Genomic DNA, 21,838 nt, shown 5'->3' with positions numbered 1-21,838 from the left:
GCGGTGGCTCAAGCCTGTAATCCCAGCACTTTGGGAGACTGAGGCGGGTGGATCACGAGGTCAGGAGATCAAGACCATCCTGGCTAACACGGTGAAACCCCATCTCTACTAAAAATACAAATTAGTCAGGTGTGGTGGTGCGTGCCTGTAGTCCCAGCTGCTTGGAAGGCTGAGGCAGGAGAATCATCTGAACCCGGGAGGCGGAGGTTGCAGTGAGCCGAGATTGTGCCACTGCACTCCAGTCTGGGTGACAGAGTCAGACACCATCTCAAAAAAAAAAAAAAAAAAAAAAAAAAAAAAAAGAGTCCTCTCTCCCCAGCAAGCAAACCAGGAGGAGGGAGCACCTTACCAAGGATGGAGAATGTGCACGCACAGGGCATTTGGGCATTTAAACCTCCATCTTGGTGAGCCTGTTCCCAGAGCCATTGGCTCCACTGTGGTCATGAGGCTAGGGAACACGTACAGTGGGCCTTACAAGTACCTGTGACTATAGGGGCAGGGGGGCAGGCTGGGCACAGGGGAAGTGCCCAGTGTCCATGGCTAACAGAAGAGGCAGGAGTACCACCTACTAAACAGGAACACTCATGCGGAAGGGAATCCACTTGGGCACTTCAAGGCAGATCACAGCTAATAAAAACAGGAGAACTTACTTAATACCTCTCCCATCCCCATCCCTGGGGCCTAGAACCTCCAGGAAATGGTTGTAGAACCTCAAGTCTGCATGGATCTGAAATCTACTGTGGTCATGGGGGTGTAAGGACAGGTCACAGAGGACCACAGCAGCTGGACCAGGGGTATACAGGTCATGCCTCAGTTGCTAAGGGAGGGGTAGAAGCTGGCTTGGGTTCCAGGTTCTGGGGCCACTTCTACATCCTCTGTGCTGCAAATCAGGTAGGTGACAGCCCCAGCTTCTGCCAAAGCAGACTGTTACCCCAGACACACATGTAGACAATAGAAAGGGATCACATCTTGCCACTTGGGAAGCCATCTTGTGCCTGCAATAGCCCTTTACCCAACTCCCCAGCCATCAAAGTCAGGCCTGGGCCAAGTCATTCCACCATGGGTGGAAGGAATATACAGGTTTGGAGCAGGGAAGGAGGTGGAGCAGGGAGAGATGACTCCTTGAGAAAACACACATGCACCCATCTTGCAAATGTAGGCTCCCTCACCAGCTCTGCTCCAGTTCCAGCCCAGCCCAGGATACCTCAGGACAGGGTCGTATGTCTATCATTGGACCTCTGTCTCTAGGGCTATTTCCAAAAGGACTGTGTTGGGGAGTGGTCAGAGGGTATATCAAGAGGTCCTTCATCATCCTACGAGCCCCAGAGCCAGCCAGGATCAGAGCTCCTGCAGAACCCAGAGGTCCAAGCCCAGTACAGCACTGATTTGCCCCCACCCTGGTCACTACTTCATGTGCCTGACAGCCCTTCCCCAGAGCCTGCTCCAAGGCTGGCAACACCAGGCACTCCATCAAGACACCTGGATTCCCTGGCCTGCATGGCATAGGCGGTATGGTCCTGGCTGGACACTGAGGCCAGGTGGGAACAAACAGAAGGGACTGTGGGCTTGGTGGCGTAGGGGAGGGAGAGGAAAGGGTCCCAAGGCCTCCTGCAGGCAGGTCTGGGCAGGATCCCTATCTGGTGCACCCCACCTCCTGGCCTGGCTACAGAGTTGCTGCTGAGGTCGACCACCACAGGTGCTGAGAACAGCTCAGCCAGATCATTCTGGCCACATCCAACTCTGTCGAACTTCCTGGCTGACCCACAGCTCCAAACAGGGATCCTGCGGGGTCCCAGAGACAATGAGCCCAGACACAGCATCTCCGACCTCCTGCCAGTGCCAGACTGACCCCACCACACTTCAGCTCGGGCTGCTTGCTGCCCACTCCTGCTGCTGCCCACACAGCTTGTAAGGCACACACCACCTGCTGTCCACTCCCACCTCCACACACTCCCGAGGCACACCTACACACAGAGCCTGCTGCACATCACCTGCTGTACACAACACATACATGCACATGCATTGTCTGACATCCACACACATACACCATGTACTGCATGTACAAGCACACAGCCTGCTGCACACCACCTGCTGCACACATCACACACATGGCCTGCTGCACAAATATAGTGCCTGTTGCACATGTGCATGTGCATGTACACACACACACACACTGCCTGATGCATACACAGTCTGCTGCACACCACCTGCTGTACACACCACACAGCCTGCTGCATGCGCACACATGCAGTGCCCACTGCATACCACCTATTGTACACACACGCACACACACACTGCCTGCTGCACACGTACATACACACTCTGCCTGCTGCACACCATCTACTGTACATACCATGCACACTGCTTGCTGTACACCCCTGCAAACTACCCGCTGCGCACACACACACTGCCTGATACATACACAGCCTGCTACACACCACCTGCTGGACACACCACCACACACACACACACTGCCTGATACATACACAGCCTGCTACACACCACCTGCTGGACACACACACATAAACACACTGCCTGACACATCCACACAGCCTGCTACACACCACCTGCTGGACACACACACACACACAACACACACAGCCTGATACATACATAGCCTGCTACACACCACCTGCTGCACACCCCACAAACTACTCGCCGCACATAAACACGCACACACACACCACACACTGCCTGATAAACACCTGCCTGCTGCACACCACCTGCTGTACAAACACACACACACACACACACACACACACACACACACACACACACACAGAGCCTGATACATACACACAGCCTGCTGCACACCACCTGCTGTACACCACACAAACTACTCGCTGCATGCTGCACATAAACACACACCACCGCCTGATACATACACACACTGCCTGCTGCACACCACCTGCTGTACACACACACACACTGCCTGCTGCACACCACCTGCTGTACACACACACACACTGCCTGCTGCACACAGTCTACTGCACACCTATTGCACACCCTTGCTGCACATAAACACACACACGCTGCCTGATATAAACACAGGTAGCCTGCCGCATGGCACACTGCACACATATACTGCCTGATACAAACACACACACTGCCTACTGCCCACACGCTGCCTGATGCATACGCCTTGCTGTATACATAGCCCATTAAGGTACTCACTACCTGCTTACACACCACACCCACGCACTGCCTGATGCACATACGTGCACACAAACACTGCGCGCTGCATACACAGCCCATAAAGCATGCAGTACCTCCTGCACACACTGCCCCTTCCCCACTGCCTGATGCTCACGTGTGCACCCACTACTGCATACCCTGTTCTGTGCACACAGCTTGCAAGGCAGCACCCCTGCTGTATACACTGCACCACACACTTCACACACACACCGCCTTAAACGTGGCACACAGGGCACCCACACCACACAAAGAGTGCACGTTATCTGCCCTATCAATGACCCCAAGACAAATAATGCTACCTGTACTCAGAACCCTTGGAGCTAGGCCCCCCGGGACAAGTCCAAAACAGCTCATCTCTGCTCCACAGCCTCTTTCTTCTCCCCGCCTCCTTGTCCCTCCCAGAACCTACCCAAAGTCATCAGTGCCCTCCCCACACCACTGAATGTGTGGCGGCCTCCTGGGCTTTCCCGGCCAGTCCTTCCAGGCCTGAAATCTGCGGCCCCAGGTGAATCCATGACTTACAGACTGAGCTCCAAGACCTTCACTGCCCCCCAACCTCCTGAAGGGAAAGGCCAGGAATCCAGGCCTGCCTCCCTCCCCTCCCCCAGAGCTCCCCCTCCGTCGTGAGGGAAAATGTCAGATTCCCTGTCTCAGTGGCGGCAGCGGGCGGGTTGGAGGGGGAGTGATTCAGCCGCCGCCTCAAGAGTGCGGAGCGAGAAGAGCTTTTCCTGCCATTACCCGGCGAGGGAGGCTGGCGCGCTAATGGCTTCAATTACCACTCAGACAGGAACGCTGGGCGGCGGGCCCCACGCTCATCACAGCCAGGACGGGCTCACCCTGGCCAGCCTGTGCTGGGCACCCCCACCTCGTATGCAGTCCTGGCAGGGGTGTCGAGGGGAGGCCACACTGGGAATGACAATCCTGCTCAGATGCGAGGTGCAAAGGGCATGGCTGTGGGGGATTTGGGGGGGCACTCCCATGGGTTGTGGTGGGAGTGGCCCTGGAGCCAGAGCAGTTGGGCCTGGTATGACATGAGGCAAAGGCAGAGGGCACAGAACAGACTACAGGCCTGGGCTCCTTTTTGGGGGCACACTGATCTTCACCTGAGCCAGTTCACCCCAGACAGCCCTCAGACACTCTCCAAGGAGACCAGCTCACAGGGAGAGCTGTGTGCAACTCAGGAAGGACTCTTACTTCCCAGACCCCAACTAGCTCCGTTCCCTCCCCAGCCCTCCTCAGACCCTGTGGTGGCCTCCCAAGAATGGCCCTGGCTCCTGCCGGCCCCACCCCAGAGCTCCAGTCCAGCCATCCTTTCACCCAGTTCCTGCAGGCACCCAGCTTTCCTGACCCTCCTAGGAGGGAGGGGAGGGGTGGGGTGAGGCGGGGCAGGAGGCGGGTGTTCACCCTCTGGGCTGCTTCCCTCTGGCCCTCCTGCAGCATGCCTTTCTGTCAAGCCCAGTGCTGGTCAAGGTTATACAGACCAGCAGGATAAGTCAGCATTTTGTCTTCCTGGTGCTGTGTTTCAGAAGCAGGAGGGGCTCACTCAGGCCCACAGCTCCACACTCTTCCCCGGAGCATGCACAGGGTCTGGGTGCTTGCGCCACACTCTCCCCAGCCTCATCAGACACTTCTCACACCCCAGAAGCACAAACATATACTGCCGGCCCCTGACGGAGAAACCAAACGAAGGCACCTCCTGCAGAGACACCTCCTGGCAGTCCTTTTTTTTTTTTTTTTTTTTTTTTTTTGAGACGGAGTCTCCTGTCGCCCAGGCTGAAGTGCCGTGGCGCAATCTCAGCTCACTGCAACCTCCTCCTCCTGGGTTCATGCAATTGTCCTGCCTCAGCCTCCCAAGTAGCTGGGACTACAGGCGTGCGCCACCATGCCCAGTTAGTTTTGTATTTTTTGGTAGAGATGGGGTTTCGCCATGTTGGCCAGGCTGGTCTCGAACTCCTGACCTCAAGTGATGTGCAGGCCTCTGCCTCCCAAAGCGCTGGGATTACAGGCGTGAGCCACCACACACAGCCCCTCCTGTCAGTCTGAAGTTGGTCCTCCTCACCCCAGGCCTGAAAGACCACCTCCATCCTCCTCAACCCTTTGAAAGGTAAGGCTGCCCAGGGCAGTGGCAGACGTAAGAGGGCTCCTGACACAGGACCTGGGGCTTAGGCGCTTTTGAAGGACTCCTCTTTCACCACTAACAAGGAGGCCCTGTTCCCCAATCTGAGAGCCTGAAAAGAAGCCCTCTGGGGCCTCTGGTCCTTTAGCCACCTCCCAAATGCCAGGGCAGGGCAGATGGCTCCCTGCTAGGACAGATGCCAATAGGAGGACTGGGCAGCGTTGAAATACTTGCCCCCAGGTCACGAGTGGGGAAACAGGTCAGGAGTGGCAGGGAGGAGCCTGAGAACACTCAGCAATCAGTGATGCTGGCCCAGGGCCTGTTCTCTGAGTTCCTCTTGCACAGGTAAGTCCCCCCGTGGGAGCAGGCAGTGGGGCTGCACCACCCGGATGATGCCAGGCAGCACGGAGGCCAACCACCTTCAGCTCACATGGTGAGGCCTCAAGATGTACAGCTTCCAGCCCCACAGCAACCACCACCACACTCCTGGGAAGCGCCTCATACACAGCATTCAATCTTCATTCAATCTTCCAAACCAGCTTGGGTGGGAGGCATTATATCCATTTACAGATGGAGCAAATGAGGGTCAGAGGCATAGTTACTAACCCAAAGACACACGGGAAGTGAGTGGTCCAGAGTCTTAACCACTGTCCTCTATGGCTCCTCTAAGCTTGTAGAGCCCACGGACTCATACGAGACACAGATGCAAAAGAGTAACCGACACTGGGTGCAGTGGCTCATGCCTGTAATCCCAGCACTTTGGGAGGCCAAGGCGGGCGAGGTCAGGAGTTCGAGACTAGCCTGGCCAACATGGTGAAACCCCGTCTCTACTAAAAATACAAACATTAGCTGGGCGTGTTGGCACCTGCCAGTAGTCCCAGCTACTTGGGAGGCTGAGGCAGGAGAATCACTTGAACCCGGGAGGTGGAGGTTGCAGTGAGCCAAGATCTCGCCACTGCACTCCAGCCTGGCAACAGAGTGAGACTCTGTCTCAAAAAAAAAACTAAAAAACCCCCCAAAACCAAACAACAACAACAACAACAAAAAGAGTAACTGAATGGAGATGTGTGTGTGAACAGATAAAGCCACAGCGTAAAAATGGCCAATGTGAAAAGATGTTCAGCTGTTCTTGTAATCAAAGAAATGCAAATTAAATTGAGATGCCATTTTTTGCCTATTAACTTGGCAAAAAATATTTTTTTGATGATATTTCCCAACAGTAGGGAAGATGTGCAGGAAAGAGGCCCTCTTCTGCCCTGCTTGGCAGGAGTATGAACTGACACAATCTTCTGGAAATATCGAAAGGCTTAAAATTGCATGTGCCTTTTGACTCAGCAATTCCACTTCCGCGAACCTAGAATAAGGGAATAATCAGTAAGGTGAACACATCCATCTGCAACGACGTGTATGGCACCTTATTTATAGAAACAAAAAAACTGGGAACATATGTGTCCAACAATAAGGGAATGGCTAAATAAATTAGGGTACTTCCATGTGACAGCTTATCCATAGCCATTAAGGATAATGATACAGGCCGGACGTGGTGGCTCACGCCTGTAATCCCAGCACTTTGGGAAGCCAGAGTGGATGGATCACGAGGTCAGTAGTTCCAGACCAGCCTGATCAATATGGTGAAACTCCGTCTTTACTAAAAATACAAAAATTAGCCAGGAGTGGTGGTGCACGCCTGTAGTCCCAGCTACTCGGGAGGCTGAGCCAGGAGAATCGCTTGAACCCAGGAGGCAGAGGTTGCAGTGAGCCAAGACGGCACCACGGCACTCCAGACTGGGCGACAGAGCGAGACTCCGTCTCAAAAAAAAAAAAAAAAAGAATAATGATACAGAAGAATATTTAATGGCAAGGAAGATGTTAGCCATATGTTTTTTTTTTTAAAGCAGTCTACAAATCATCGGACAGTATGTGGTCCCATTTCTGTTCACACACACACATATATATGTATGCACAGAAAATGGGCCACGAGCAAATAACCAAATGTTATTACTAGAGGTAGACTGAGACATTTTAATTTTTTCCTCTGTGCTATTCTATACTTTTCAATTTTTCAAAAAGGAACAGGTATCGACATCACGTTCTTAAAAAGAAAGCAACAATCGGCCCAGGTGCGGTGGCTCACACCTGTAATCCCAGCACTTTGGGAGGCTGAGGCAGGCGGATCACCTGAGGTCAGGATTTCGAGACCAGCCTGACCAACATGGTGAAACTCCATCTCTACTAATAATACAAAATTAGCCGGGCATGGTGGCGCATGCCTGTAATCCCAGCTACTTGGGAGGCTGAGGCAGGAGAATCGCTTGAACCTGGGAGACAGAGGTTGCAGTGAGCTGAGATCACGCCATTGCACTCCAGCCTGGTCAACAAGAGTGAGACTGCATCCCCCCAAAAAAAAAAAAACAGAAAGAAAGAAAAGAAAAAAAGCAAGCAACAATCGATGCTATATTTTGAAAACATAAACACATTCAGACTGATGAATCACTTGTGGCTGGGGTCTGATCATGTCACCCCCACCTTGTTTGTGGCTTCCTATGTCCCTAGGAGAGTGTTCATTTCTCAGCCAGATCCTGTGTAATCTGCCCTCCAAACCTCTCCAGACTCATGCTGAATTGCTTTCTCCTTCTTCCTGTGCTCTCTAGCTCCCCCTCTGCCCTCCAGAAAACCCAAATTGAACTACTCAGAGCTCCCTGAAAGCTCCATCCTCTCTTGCTTCTGGGCCTGGGCACCTGCCTAGCTGCCAACTGCCACCCCCAACTCCCACCTGTCCTCAAGACTTGGCTTAGACACAGCTCCCTCCTCCTCGGTGCTCAGAGGACTTCGAGGTGGTCCAGGGAGTGTTTGTGAATGAATGGAGAAGCCACCAAGTGAGAGAACACAGTAAAATCCACGGACAGAGCCCCAGCCCTCAGCTCACAGGGGCAACAAGGAACACACCTGCCTGACACCTACGGCCAGCCTCCACATGGAAATCCGGTTCACTGCCAAACAGCCACAGCCATAACCACGTAACCCAAGGGATACACAGCTGCAGCTCCACACCTCAAGTCAGACCCCAGACCCCACCCAAGCAACGACCCGGCTCAGCAGGAGAATACAAAGGCATCATGCCCCGCATGGCTGGCCTCAGCATAAGCCGCACAATCCAGGCCAGATCCAATGACTATCCCTGTCCACCACTGACTTTCACTGACCCCAAGGTGGCCAGTCCTCCTTTCTGCCAAATGCCCATGGGCCCAGGACAGGATCAGGGCTGGCTGGCTGTTCCCACGCCTCAGCCCGGCAGCCCACTGGTGCCACATGTTTCCCTAGCACGTACCTTCGAGCACCGAGAGCTTGGCACTAGTGTTGATCTCACCCAGGCTGTTAGTAGCTGTACACTCATAGATGGCTTCATCTCGCTGCACCCGCAATGGCTGGATCCGAAGCACTGACCCTGCCCCATCATCAAACTCGATGACCTGTCAGAGGACAGACATGGGGTCACAGCCTGCTCAGGACACAGGAGCCTGCTCAGGGTCAGTCGTCCTCCCACCTCCAAAAGGTCCATGAGGAGGGAGACTGAAAGGAGAGAGTGTGGGCAGACCCTGAGCCCTGCCGACCCCTTCCCACCACAGACGCACCTCGAAGCGCTGGGAGCTGACTTTCTTCCCCTTCTTCATCCATGTGATGCGCGGCTTGGGTTCTCCTGTGGCTTGGCACACGAAGGAGGCTACCCCTCCCGACAGCCCAGTCTGGTCCTCAGGGACTTTAATGAAGACAGGTTTGCCTAGAAGAGATGGAGACACCAAGTCACCACAGCACAGTCACTACAGGAATGGCCAGTGAGGCAGGTGGCAGTCATGGGGGCAGAGAGAAAGACCTACAGAGAAAACAAGGACACCTCACCTTTAAGTAGAGCTTAGTATGTGCCAGGCACTGTTCAGAGAGTTTAACATTTTTTAACTCTGTTAAGCATATGAGGTGGGTGCTATAACTGTATCTGTTTCTAGAGACCTAGAGAGGTTAAGGGATTTGTCCAATATGACACAGCTGGTAAGTGGTAGAGCTAAGATCCGAACCCAGGTGTTCCAAGTCTGGGGTTCGCACTACCACTGCACCCTGCTGTTGCCCACCCCACATCAATTCCAAGCTCCAGGAAAAAGGCGTGCTGGAGAGCTGCCGGGAAGAGCTCCAGCTCTCCCTGAGAGATGTCCCTCCCCCTGCTCTCCATCTCAGTGATGGCACCACCATCCACCCCGGGGCTCCGGCCAGGAACCGTGACTCCTCCCTCCTCCCTCTCTCCCAGCCCCCACATACCAGCAGCAGTCCCAAAGGCCTAGACAGTCCAGTTCCTAAGTCTCTCTGGATGTCTTCCCAGGTGAATACTTTCCTGTAAATCTGCCTCTCCCATCCCTCCCCTACTGACTTGGTTATTGCCTTCTGACAGTCTCCTCAAGGTGTCCACAGGCAGGCAGAGGGAGGAAAAGAAAGGTAGGGGCTCAGACATGGCACTGCCGCACCCTCATCACCTCAGTACACATACCAGGGCCAGTCCACAGCCCCTATCCCTAAGAATTCCACCACCTAGGGTCATGAACCCAGAGAAGCCCAACCCATTTACTACAATCTTGTAGCAATAGCTCGTTAATCTTGACAGCTGATCCGTTTCCTATTAATCAGGCCAATAAACAGCTCCAAAAAGGGCTACTGCTGTGAGAAATGACCTTTCAGACCACCTGTTCGGTCCCCAGGAGCCCAGGCCCAGCCTGGTCCCTGGCACAGAAACGCGTGCAATGATGACAATCCTTTGCCAAGCACCCACTCTGCACCAGGTTCTTTATCTTTAGTCCTTCATTGCTATTATCCCCAGTTTACAGGCTCAGAGGGGTCAAGTCACTTGTCCAAGATCACATGCCAGTGAGGGGCACATCTGGGACCTGAATTCAGCCATGTTTGACTGTAAAACACCTGGTGCAAAACAGTTCACACAAGACTGTTGGGGACCTTGACAAGAACAGAGTCAGTGGAGTGGTGGGTGGGGGCCAAAGCCAGACCAAAGAAGGCCAAAGAATGACTGGGAGGCGATGAGGGAGAGAGGGAAGTACAGGTGACTATACAGCCGGCAGGCAGCTGGAAAGGATGAGGCGGGAAGGGAGGTTTGTGAATTTTTTTTTTCTTTTTTTCTTGAAGACAGATATGAAAGGCAATGTTTAAATACTGATGGGAGCCAGCAGAGAGGGACAAGGTGTTGATCAAGCAGACAAGGGACGGCAGATGGGGCAGAGTCTCCAAGGAGGAGAAGGGTCTATGGGAGCGGGGTAGGGAGTGGCAGCTGCAGGTACCAACAGAGAAGGAACTTTTGAGAACTCCAGGGGCCAGGGGCTCTGGGGGTTTTATGTAATTATTATGCAAGTCACTCACCATCTCTGAGCCTCTTTTTTTCCATCTCCATAATAGTGACACAGGATTCTATCATATATGGAATGAGATGTCTGTAAACTGCTTTATGTGGTGGGCCTTCCATGAGGGAGGCCGTCACTCGTACCAGCATTATCAGTCTTACAGCAATCCCATAAGGTAGGTAGTATTATTATCCCCATTTAAGAGGTGGGGAAATAGAGGCTCGGAGGGTGAAATGACTGGCAAGTCAGAGGGATGCAGGCGTGGAGCCAGGCTTTGATCCAGCCTTCTCACTCCTAAGCTCACCTACGGCCTTCCCTGGAGGGAGATCTTGGGACTGACTATGTTCTTAGAGTGCTTAGGGCAGGCTGGGGTAGCCAGCTCAGGGAGGCTGTAGGGGCCAGAAAGACAGGGAGACACCACAAAAGGTCCAGAACCCCCCGGTGTGCCTTGCCCTTCCCCTGAATGCCCTTTGAAGGAGGCTCCAGGCTCTCCCACCTGCAGCTGTCTGCAAAGTTGGCCTCTGTTGCTCCTTCTAGACGGGCCCTCTCAGATACGACTCTCCTGCTCAGGCTCCACTGGGGGTGTCTCCTGTCCCCCACCCCCATACTGTGCACTCTTCCCCCACACTTGAAGCCCTCCACAAAGCAGCTCAGGGTTCTCCACCTGCGCTGCCACACCCTAGTCCAGACACCACTTTCCCTTGACTGGCACTCCACTGGCCTAACGCGCGGGAGCTCCTGCCTCCAGGCCTGCCCCATGCCTCCCGTCTGTTCTTTACTCAGTGTCCAGAGTGAGCTGACAGACTTCCCCGACACCCCGCCCTATCAAAACCCTCCAAAGGCCTCCCGAATCACTCTCAAAACACCTGTTAAGGCAGACAAAGCCGCGGGGTCTGACCGAGCTGCTCTCCCCAGAGCCCCAGCTTTGGTTCCTCTAAAGAAGCAATGTCATGTTCCCTGCAGCCACAGGGCCTTTGCATAAGCTGCTGCTTCTGCCAACCTCCGCCATACACTCTAACTTCCATTCATCCTTCTGCTCTCCATTTAAGTATCACTGCCTTCTCCAGTCCCCCTGCCCCCAACCCATGAGCTCAGTTCCTAGTTTGAAACTCCCGGGTAACTCCCTTGCCTCCCACAGCACTGCTCCTAGCTGATTACCTACCTGCCGAGCTTATAACTTTCACTCACGGTTTATTATGCACACGTGTGAAGTTATTACTTTTCCACATTGTTGGTGTTTGATTAATGGCTGCTTCCCCTCCTAGAACATAACCCTGGGCAGGGCAGATAGCATGCCTGTCTGGTTTCCTGTCCCAGTGTCCAACCCAGTTCCTGGCACCCAGGGTTGGAGAATGAAAGGACCGAACTGAGGAACTGAGGAGGATGAGGACCGCGGCCCCTGCTGCACCAGGGAAGAGAAACCCGGGGAGAAAGTGCCCCTCCAGCTCCTGCCGGGACCTGCAGCGGCAGAAACCGGGGGCTGGAACCTGCTGAACCGGAATGGCCGGGCGAGTGCGCCTGGGGGCGGGGCGGGGCGGGGCCTCCGCTCCAAACAAAGAAGCGGAGAGGAGACGCCGGGGAGGAGAGCCAGGTGTGGGTCACCGGCGGCCTGGAAGGAGGAGGGCCCGAGAGCCGTGGGAGGCTGGGCTGTGCCCAAGGCCTGGGGCTATCGAGGAGGCAGAACAACTCCCCTCCCTTGGAGGCTGGAGAGGAGCCTGCACCCTGCCCGCCCACCCAACATACTTGGCCAGGCTGGCCCAAGGCAGCCCGGGGAACCAGACAGGCAGGCCCCGCCCCTCAACCAGGCCTCGCCCTCCGCTTCCCTCCAATCCACCTCCACCCGCAGGACACAGCACCGGAGACAAGGCGTTGGCCCTTATGTTCAGCAGAGGATCTTTGGGAAGCACAGATCTAACCGCACCTCTCCTCAGCTACCAAGGGGCCTGATGTTCCTCTCTCCGCTCCCCTCTGAAATGTGCTCCTCCTAAGCTCTCAGGCTCACTTTTCTTTAGTCTTTTTTCTTTTTTTTTTTTTGAGGGGGGGGGTCTCACTTTGTCATCCAGGTTGGAGTACAAGTGGCACAATCTCGGCTCACTGTAACCTCCGCCTCCACCTCCTAGGCTCAAGCAATCCTCCCACCTCAGCCTCCCGAGTAGCTGGGACCACAGGTGCACACCACCATTGCCTGGCTAATTTTTTGTATTTTTGGTAAAGACAGGGTTTCACCACGTTGCCCAGGCTGTTCTCAAACTCCTGAGCTCTGGCGATCCACCTGCCTTGGCCTCCCAAAGTGTTGGGATTACGGGTGTGAGCCACCACACCTGGCTTCTTTACTCTTTCAGCAAGTATTTTTTGAGCACCTACTATAGTACAGGCCCAGCACTGTGCAGAGCACACAGCTTGGACCCACCACCCAGGCCACCCGGACAGGCCAGGCCCTCAGGCTCCTCCCTGCCTTTGAGTGTGCCCAGCCCGGCCCCTCTCTCATGTCCCACCCAGCCAAGCTGCTGTAGGAGCCTGCTCTGTGTCCCATGGCCTGAGGCGCCCGGGGCTTCCCATCCCAGCACTGACCAGATCCCACAGTGTCAGGTCCCCAGGCAGGCAGCAAACCAAGCTACTTGGACTACTCTGCCCCGTGCCTGACCCATAGCTGGTGTTCAGTGAGGGTCTGAACACAACTTCTGAGACTGGGTCAACAGGGTGCCACCAGAGCACACCAGGAGGGCCTTTCTGCCAGTTACCCACCACCACCTGGCCTGACACCCCACGAGAGCGTGCCCCCTCCCTGACACACACAGCAGTCGGGGGCCGCACAGCCCTTTCAGCACGGCTCCTGGGGTATGGACGGCAACATTCTCGAGCCACCAAGCCCATGCAGGGTGGGAGGAAGTGGCCTAAGAAAGGAGTAAGTGGAACTGGCTGGAGGAAGGGGGCTGCAACCACCTCCCAGGGAGGTTGTAGGGGTCCAGCCCCAGGGAGAGTCAAACTGGGCCACCATCAAGGCTCTTCTGTGGAGAAGGACTGCTATTTTGTGCCTTTCCCCATGGAGTACACATACACATGTACACACGGAGGCAGGGCCGTGAGGGCCGGCGAAGGCAGGGCAGGGAGCTTCTGGAGAGACAGATCTCCCCGGCTCTGAGCAGCTTAAGCTGGGACTCAGTGAGCTCCTGTGACTGTTCCTGGTACCCCCCTGGAGCCCACTCAGAGACAAGCCTGGTTCCCAGGGACAGAGCAAGAGCCCCAGGTCATGGCCTCAGATAAGGGGAATACATACGAGGTTCCAGGCGCCTCATCCATGTGACCTCAGTTAACCTTTCCAGGTAGGAGTGATTATCCCCATTGTGCAATAGGAAAACAGGGCCAGAGAGAGAAAGCAAGGGAATCTGCGGGAAGTCCCACAGGGAGCAGAGTCTAGACAGGCCACCCATAGAATGAGGGGGAGAGCATGACGACAGACAACAGACCCTGTGTGCTCCACAGGCTCTGGGGAGGAGGGAAATGACACAACAGACACACTCCCAGCTCCTCAGCCTCTGCCCACCTCTGTCTACCCACCCGCCACCCACCCCTCCAGCCAGCACGCATCCTGCTCTGAGCTCCTAGGATTCTGGGTAAATGGGCCATAACCAGGGTCTCACTCCCACCTGGTCTCGGGACCCCACCTCTGTCCCATGCTGTCGGGTTCTCACTGTGGCTCTCCCGTGAGTTCCACAGAGAAGCCCAGCCACATTCCTGCTTCTTCCCCCCAACCCCACCTCATTATGCAATACCCCCCCATTAGCAAATGTCCACTCACCCTTCAGGGCTCCCCTCTTCCAGGAAGCCTCCCAGCTCCTCTGCCATGGCCTGTGTCAGTGCCAGCCACCCAGCACACGCTGTGGTCACTGCTCACAAGCCTGTGCCTCCACCCTGCAGGTGCTGCCTGAAGGCAGGCACGCAACAGGCACTTGAGATCGGCAAAAACCTCTGCCCTGGCTCAGGACACCTCTGGCCCCACAACCTCCCCTCCTGAGAAGCCACGAAGCCTGGCTGGGGAAGCTGCGCCGCGGCAGATCCTACCCCAATGTGTGCCCAAATCTCCACTGGAGCTGCGTGTGCGGCACTGACACTGGGGCCTCTGGGCTAACTCTTGGCAGCTGCTTCTCCACCCGCTTCCCTCCACTCCCCTCAGAGGCCAGGGCCCCCATTCATTTGTCTCGTTAAGAGGCCTATTGAAACACATTTGTCGGCTCCGCGCTTCACTGCCCCAGCTGTCAATTCTCTGGGGTGCCTACCCTATCTTCTGCAGCGGCCCTGTCTGTGTATGGCCACTTGCCCCTGGCTAGTAGTTGCCCAAGCTCAGCCTGAGCCCGGCCTCAGTGCAGGGAGAGATCCAAAAGTGTATGCAGTGTAAGACAGGCCTGGAAGACAGACCCTGGCTCCTGGGGCTCGGTCACTATGACCCCCAGCCCAGGATCCTACCCCATGGCTCTCTGCCTGGGAGAAGGCCTGAGTCCCCCGAACCCCCTACCTGGATAAGGCAGGATTTCAGCTTCTTCAGCTGCTTTCTACACCTTCAAGACCTGGTCTTTGGGCTTTGGTTCCTAAGGAGCCAGCATGGAGGTTCTTTGCTTTAAAAACTGTTCCACCTTGCCCCTACTAATTACTACTGGGAATTGGTGATCCACTGAAAAAAAGTCAGCATGGCAGGTGAGTGGGGTGGGTGGGGGGACAGCGAGGGATGAGGTTGATAGAAGCTTGATAATGCAGGGCCTAGAGAAGGGTTACGACCCTGGGGGTGGGAGGGAATGAAGGATTCTAAACTGAAGAGTGACACGGTGATGTTTTCACCTTGTGACATGACTCTACCTCTGGAATGCAGAATGGATCAGGAAGGAAAAGAAAGACTGGAGGCAGGGAAACCGTCAGGAGGCTGTTGCGTGCAAAAGCCCAAGAGCCGAGGGTGGCTTGGATGAAGGCGGTAGAGAGAGAAGTGGATGCATTCCAAAGATATTCAGAAGGTAGAGGCAACGGAGCTTGGTGATGGATTAGATGTGGGATATCACGGAGGGAGGAGGCTGGAGGAGGCCCAGGTTCTGACTTGGGTGACCGGGTGGGTGGTAATGCCTTTCATGGGAGAGAACATGGGAAGACAGCAGGCTGGGGGATGAGAGTGAGGGGTACAGGTTGGGGCACGTTGGGTCTGAGGCAGGAGGAGGAGGGCAGCTCTTCTTCCAGGATGTATTATCTGTTGAAGCCCAACTGGGCCATCCTTCCCCTGCCCTAGAGCTCCTGTCTGAAGGCCCTGAAAGTGCCTGGGGTTGGGTCAGCGGGGAGGGCAAGGACAGTACTTCCATGTCCAAGAGCTGCTGACCATACCTGGACAAGCCTTCACCTTCCTGCCAACCATGGGGGTCACACCCGTTAGGGCTTTCTACTCCAACCTGCCCCTGCAGGTTCCAGCCAGGCCTGGAGATCCCCTGCCCCACTTCCCCATGTGATTCCCCACCTGTCTTTTTTCCTTGCTCTCAACTGCTCAGCCCTCTCTTTGGTACCTGGTGCTCCCATGACCCTTTGCCCCACCCCTTGGGAATGCCTGCCCCTTCTCCTTTCCCTTCTAGCTCCACCCAGGACCCAGCACTTGAGGACAAAGGGCGGGACCACGCCAGTCCCACCCCACTCCAGAATCAGTTCCTGAATAATTAATGAGCCATTAGGAGAAAGAGCCCTGGTGGGGCACGGGGAGAGATCTGTGCCCAGAGATATGGAGGTGGGTGGGGGAGCCCTATGGCCTGGTGACCCCAGGGTTGGCCCTGGATCACTCCTGGGCTCTGGACAGGCTGGGAACAGCCCCTTCCCCCAGGGACCTTGGCTCCGACCTCGCCCCTCCCCCTCAGCCTGCAGATTGGCTAAATCTGCCCTGTGCCCCGCCTCCCACCAGTAACCAAGCAGTGGTAACCATGGTGACGGGGCGGGCTGCGGCCAGTCTCATAGTGCCAGGCAGGGGGAAGGGCAGCAGGAAAGGGACCAAAGTTCGGAGTTGGATCTGGATGGGGACAATTCCACCCCCCTCCAACACAAACACACACAGAGGGGCATTGCTCAGCTTCCTGCCGGCCAAACACAATCCTCCCCGCATTTCCAGGGCTGAGGAGCTGGGGAAGGGGGGATGCTCCTTTGCCTAGAAGGTCCCCATGAAAGGAGAAGGAGGGGCTCAGATCTGCATACTTGGATCCTGAGGGTCCAGCGTAGGGGAAGAGCTATGGGAGGCTCCCGCTTTTGACCCTCCTTGGGCCTAGGAGGCTTTTGACCTGCGTCCTGGGCACACATCCATACGCATGCCCTGCGTGCCACCCCCCCATTCCCATGCCGACCCCTGGCTGTAGCGCACACTGTGCCTTCAGCACAGATCTGCAACAGTGCACACAGCACATGCACGCGCACGTCACACAATGACCACATGAATCCAGGACAGGTCTCACCCCAGCCCCATAAGACAGGGTCACAATTCGACTGCCCCACTCTGGTGCCTAAAGATGCTCCTAAGTACCCAGGTATTTCTTAGAAAGAGGCTCTCCAAGCAGTGGGGGCTCTCTAGGACGGAAGGTCTAAAGGGTTTCTGGCCATCCTGTCTCTCCTAGTAGCTGGTCTGTCCCCATCCCAGAGTCTTGCTGGGAAGGATACCACCTTTCAACCTGGGAGATCTGTACCTTGAGGGGTCAGACTTACTGTCACCATGGGCGCCTGCCACCAAACCAAGCATCACCAGTGCAGGCACAAGGGGCACCATCGTCCTCCCTGGGGCTGGCTCAGGGGCCATCCAGGGCTCTAGCTCCACAGCCAGCCACAGCCCAGGACAATCCACCTGTAATGGAGAGAAGGGCAGAGCCAGTTAGCTGGTATTTACTGCTGTCCCTAATGCCCACCCCTGACGCTTCCTGACCCCCAGTCATCCTCACTGACCATCCAGAGCCTAGTTCAACAGAGCCCCCCCACTTGGGCTGTGCAATGACCACCTAGATCTTCTGACTCCAGTGACCACCCAAGCTCCTCACTTATTCCCCAGCACCCATAAGGACAGCCCAACAGTCACAGTGGAGGGAGAAAGAGCGCAGGAGGCCTTCAAGCCATTCTCTAAACCTGAGTAAGGGGTACAGGGAGCGGGTGGGACCAGAGGATGTACAGTGTGTTCCATTCCAAACCTTGAGCTTCTAACTCACCCCCATAAGAGGACAGGGAAACAGGGTCAGAGAGATGCTTACGTGGGACAGAGAACAGAGAGACAAGACAGTGACAAGGAGCAGTGAGGGAGAAGGTGGGAGGCCAGACTCCACAAGCACGCTGAGCGCAGGCCCCTGAACACAGGCTTGTTAGCAGAAGACGGGCTCCAGGTATCAGGGGCTTCCAGCCAAAGCCACAACCCATCAGTGCTCGCCAGGACGTGCTCTTGACAAGCTGCTGCTGCCCTGCCTGGCCACCCTCATCCTACCCAATTCCCGTGGCACCTTCTCACTTCACAGAGAAACCACAGAGAGGCCTTAGTGGCCAGGAATGGGGTGTTAGACCCTAGAATTCAAACCTCACACCTCTTCTGCCCTTGCCCCAGAAGCCCGGAGTCAAACAAGTGTAGGGAGGATGGGGTGCGAACCTCAGGGGCCCATGTTTGAGACAGGAAGCTATGCACAAAAAGACTGAGTAGCGTCTGGGACTGGCTGAATGCCTCTAGGCCTTTACTTCCAAGGCTCCTGGCCTGGAGTGCCTGCAGGCACCTGGGTGAAGCCTCTAGCGTGGCCGCACTATACATGGGAGATACGCTGCTATCACTCCCTGGCCCCACTGGTGAGCTACCCAGGGTCTCTCTCCCATACCCCTCACCTGGGGGGCACCAGGGGCTGTATGGAAGTGCCCACAAGCTCTGATCACACCATGCTCTGGGCAGAGGGGTGAGACGTGGTCAATCCCTCATGAATGCTGTGAAGACACAACAGAGCAGAGTGCATGACGGTGGACACGCCTTGGGGCCCCGCAGTGATACACATGGACTTTGATAGGGGAGTTGTGATCAGACCCAGGTACCCGCTGACCCACAATGGTAAGAGAATTTGCAAGGTGACAGGGCAGGTGAACAGGAATGGGCAGGGCTCAAAGGTGCTCCAGTCTTTTCTGAAATTTGAACCCTTGTCTCAACTGAGATAACCAAAGGTCATAAGGTCAGAAGGCAGCAGCTGAACAAAGGTGTTGGACAAAGAAGGTGGGACCTGCAAAGTGGGATGGGGCCAAACACAAAGGAAAAGGGGTGGGAGTTGTCCCCTGTCCCAGGATCTCACCAAAAATCTGAGACAGGAGCTGAACAACAAAGTAAGAACATTGAAGGGGCATGATAGGTGTCCAGCCCCATTACACCACGCTGGGGATGGATCTGTTCCACGATCCCAGAGCTCAGGTGGCTGAGACCACAATGACGCCTGCAAGGCCACACTGGGATGGAGGTCACACATCACTAAGGCCCTGCCTGAGCTTGCGCTATGGTGCCACATGCAGCCAACAATGGAGCACCTTCCCAGTGGCCATCAGGTGCTGGACTATGAGTGGCTCTTCCTCCCTGGGCCTGTGGACACATCTGGTATCCTATGCCAGGCCAGGTCATCATGGGAGTATGGTCCCCTGATGGACCATCCTGGAGCCCCTGATTGAGATACATGAGTTTATAACTCAATAGTTGTGTTGCACCAAAGGACAGGGTACAGTCGCCTAGTACCGGCATCATGGGGTATAACAATATAATAGTCACAGAGGTTAACTCGCAGGAACAAGCATTCCAAGCATGCAACCCCTGCCAGGCAGGCTTCATAGGGACATAGGCCCCCAGCACGAGCATATCTCCCTGCTATGAAAATAAAATGCACAGCACCGTCATCACGGGATACAGCTCCCCAGTACAATGAGCAGAGGCTTAATCCCCTGTAGCCGCCTTGGTGCAGTAATCATAGCAGTGTAACTCCCAGGTGCAGACATCATGGAGGTGTAACCGTGTGGTCTAGACATCACGTGGGTGGACACAGAGGGTACAGACATCATGGAGTGCAGCTGCCTGATAAGGACATTACAGGGGTGCAAGTCCCCATACATTATCACAGAGGTGTAACGTGCTGTTACAGACATCATGGTGGGGGCAGAGCTCCCAGGAGAGCCATCGTGGGGATAAACTCCCAGAACAGACAACCATGTGGTACAAGCCTGGATGAGAGTCTGGCCATGGGTGTTAGAGAACTTGGGCCTCAGATAACCCTACCCCCAACGTGGGGCCTCCAGGAACCCCCTGTGTATCTGGGTTGGGGTACTCAGGACACTTTGTTCAGATCCAGAAAGTAGAACAGAGAGCTTCTTCCAGTGGTCCATGATGGACACAGATGCCCAGGGAGATGGGGAAACACAAGGGACACACACAAACACATTCTCAGGCAACTACTCTGGCAACCACACAGCTGTACGAGCCAGGGCCTCTCCCTCACCAGCTCCTGGCGAGAGCAAGCTGCCTCCCGCCCCGAGACTCCAGGCACAGAGCCTGCCCTGGTGTCAGGCGGTTCAGGCCACTCCCAGCTCCAGGGCCTCCCTCATCAGAGCAGAGCAGCCCTGGATCCCCAGGCCTGGCCTCAAATCTAGACCTTGGCCCTACACCAGCCCCCAGAGTCCCAGGGTCACCTGTGGGGAGAAGGTGGGAGAGGAACAGGGGGCAGGGCTGCTGCTGGCCTGACTGCAGTTGCGAGGTTGAGCACCTTGTGAATCCATGCAACGGTGTTCACAGCAGAGCACCCACTTCACCAGCATGGCTGGGTGAGCCTGGGCTTTCAACAACCGAGATAAAAACAAGGCCGGAGCACTTGGGCACTCAAGCTCGTCTCTGAAGAATTGCACTGTGGACCATCCGTTCTGCCAAGCTGACATACTTGGGCAGGAACACAATTACATACAGTATGATATTACAGAATATAATTGGACACAATTTTTCCACATTCAGAATGGTTTTAATATATCCTTTTCCTTTGCTACGTCAGTGTAAAGCTGCCAACTGCCCTTTCTTGGGAAGAACTGTCCTTTATTCTCAAATATTGTCCTTGGTGTTAAAATGTTCTTTCCTGTAAGAAATGATGGGGATAGCAGATAGCAGTTGTTTTTTTATAATGCCTTTACTTGGCGAAATAAAAAATTGCCAACCCCATGTCTGGCTCTTGAGTACTTTTGGAAATTGTATTGGTTCATGAAACCAAGGAGCCTGGGAATCACTGCTTTGAGGGAAAAGGAAGAAGCAGGCACTAGACCAAGCCACAGCGTTCACATATGAACGCCACAGAAGATTCACGTTACAAAACACAGAAGCCAAGTCACCTCCATGCAGCCCACCCTAACCACCCTGCCAGCCTCTGTGGGGGCCCACGGGACCATGTGATGGGGGCTTCCCTGGCTGGAGAACAGCTGGGATCATTCCTGAGTCCTCGTCATAAATACGCAAAAACAGATGGATTTGTTTTCCTTGGGCATGCATTATTATTCACAAATATTAATTAGTCTCCAAATACCACCTGTTTCTGTAGCCTCCCCCACCTCACCTCACCAGACCAGGACCCTGGGGCCCAGAAATGGACATGAGCAGAAGGAGGGGTATCCAGGGCCCTACAGAGCAGACAGCCAAGAGGAAAGGCCAGCACTTGGCCAACAGGAAGGGAAGCGCCTGTCGGCAGGGAGAGCTCTGAGCCGTTCATCTTCTAACCAGCGGGCAGCTAACCGAGCCCTTTTGTCATGTCCTGGACAGTTCACCGCGTGGCACTGCAGCAGCGGCCGCAGAGGCGGAAACAGGCCTTGTTATACTTGGGAAGGGAAAACCAACATGTTTCCAACTCTCACCAAATCAACCACTGGATTATGACGGGAATAAATTACAGTCTCAGCCAGGACCCCTGACCCAGGGAAGGAGGGGCCTGTGGGGAAGAGGGTGAGGCCGCCTTCCCTCCTCCAGCCAGTTGGCCAGAATCTGTGAGCAGAGCCAGGAACAGCCCTCCCTCCCACGGCTGGTATCGGGGCTCCCACCAGCTGGACTGAGTCCCACCCCATCGCAGCTCTCAGTTTCTCCATCTCACTGAGGAGTGGAGGGGGA

General features: G+C 55.2%; 1 protein-coding gene across 24 annotated transcripts in view; it reads right to left on the bottom strand.

Moving 5' to 3' along the window:
- The window catches only part of PTPRF (protein tyrosine phosphatase receptor type F), a 97,742-nt gene that overhangs the window by 61,308 nt on the left and 14,596 nt on the right, over positions 1-21,838 (bottom strand). For all 24 annotated transcript variants that reach the window (XM_030823696.1, XM_030823698.1, XM_030823679.1 and 21 more), the window contains 3 exons: positions 17,416-17,551; positions 8,944-9,089; positions 8,640-8,781 (listed from right to left, as the gene is read on the bottom strand). In XM_030823696.1, coding sequence (XP_030679556.1) covers positions 8,640-8,781; positions 8,944-9,089; positions 17,416-17,506 — 379 coding nt within the window. In that variant the 5' untranslated portion in view covers positions 17,507-17,551. Of the gene's footprint in view, positions 1-8,639; positions 8,782-8,943; positions 9,090-17,415; positions 17,552-21,838 lie in introns of those variants that run through there.

The sequence above is a fragment of the Nomascus leucogenys genome, chromosome 12, assembly GCF_006542625.1.
Source record: "Nomascus leucogenys isolate Asia chromosome 12, Asia_NLE_v1, whole genome shotgun sequence".
Lineage (NCBI taxonomy): Eukaryota > Metazoa > Chordata > Mammalia > Primates > Hylobatidae > Nomascus > Nomascus leucogenys.
Note: the sequence above shows the minus strand (reverse complement) of the source record. Positions and strands in the feature narration are given on the sequence as shown.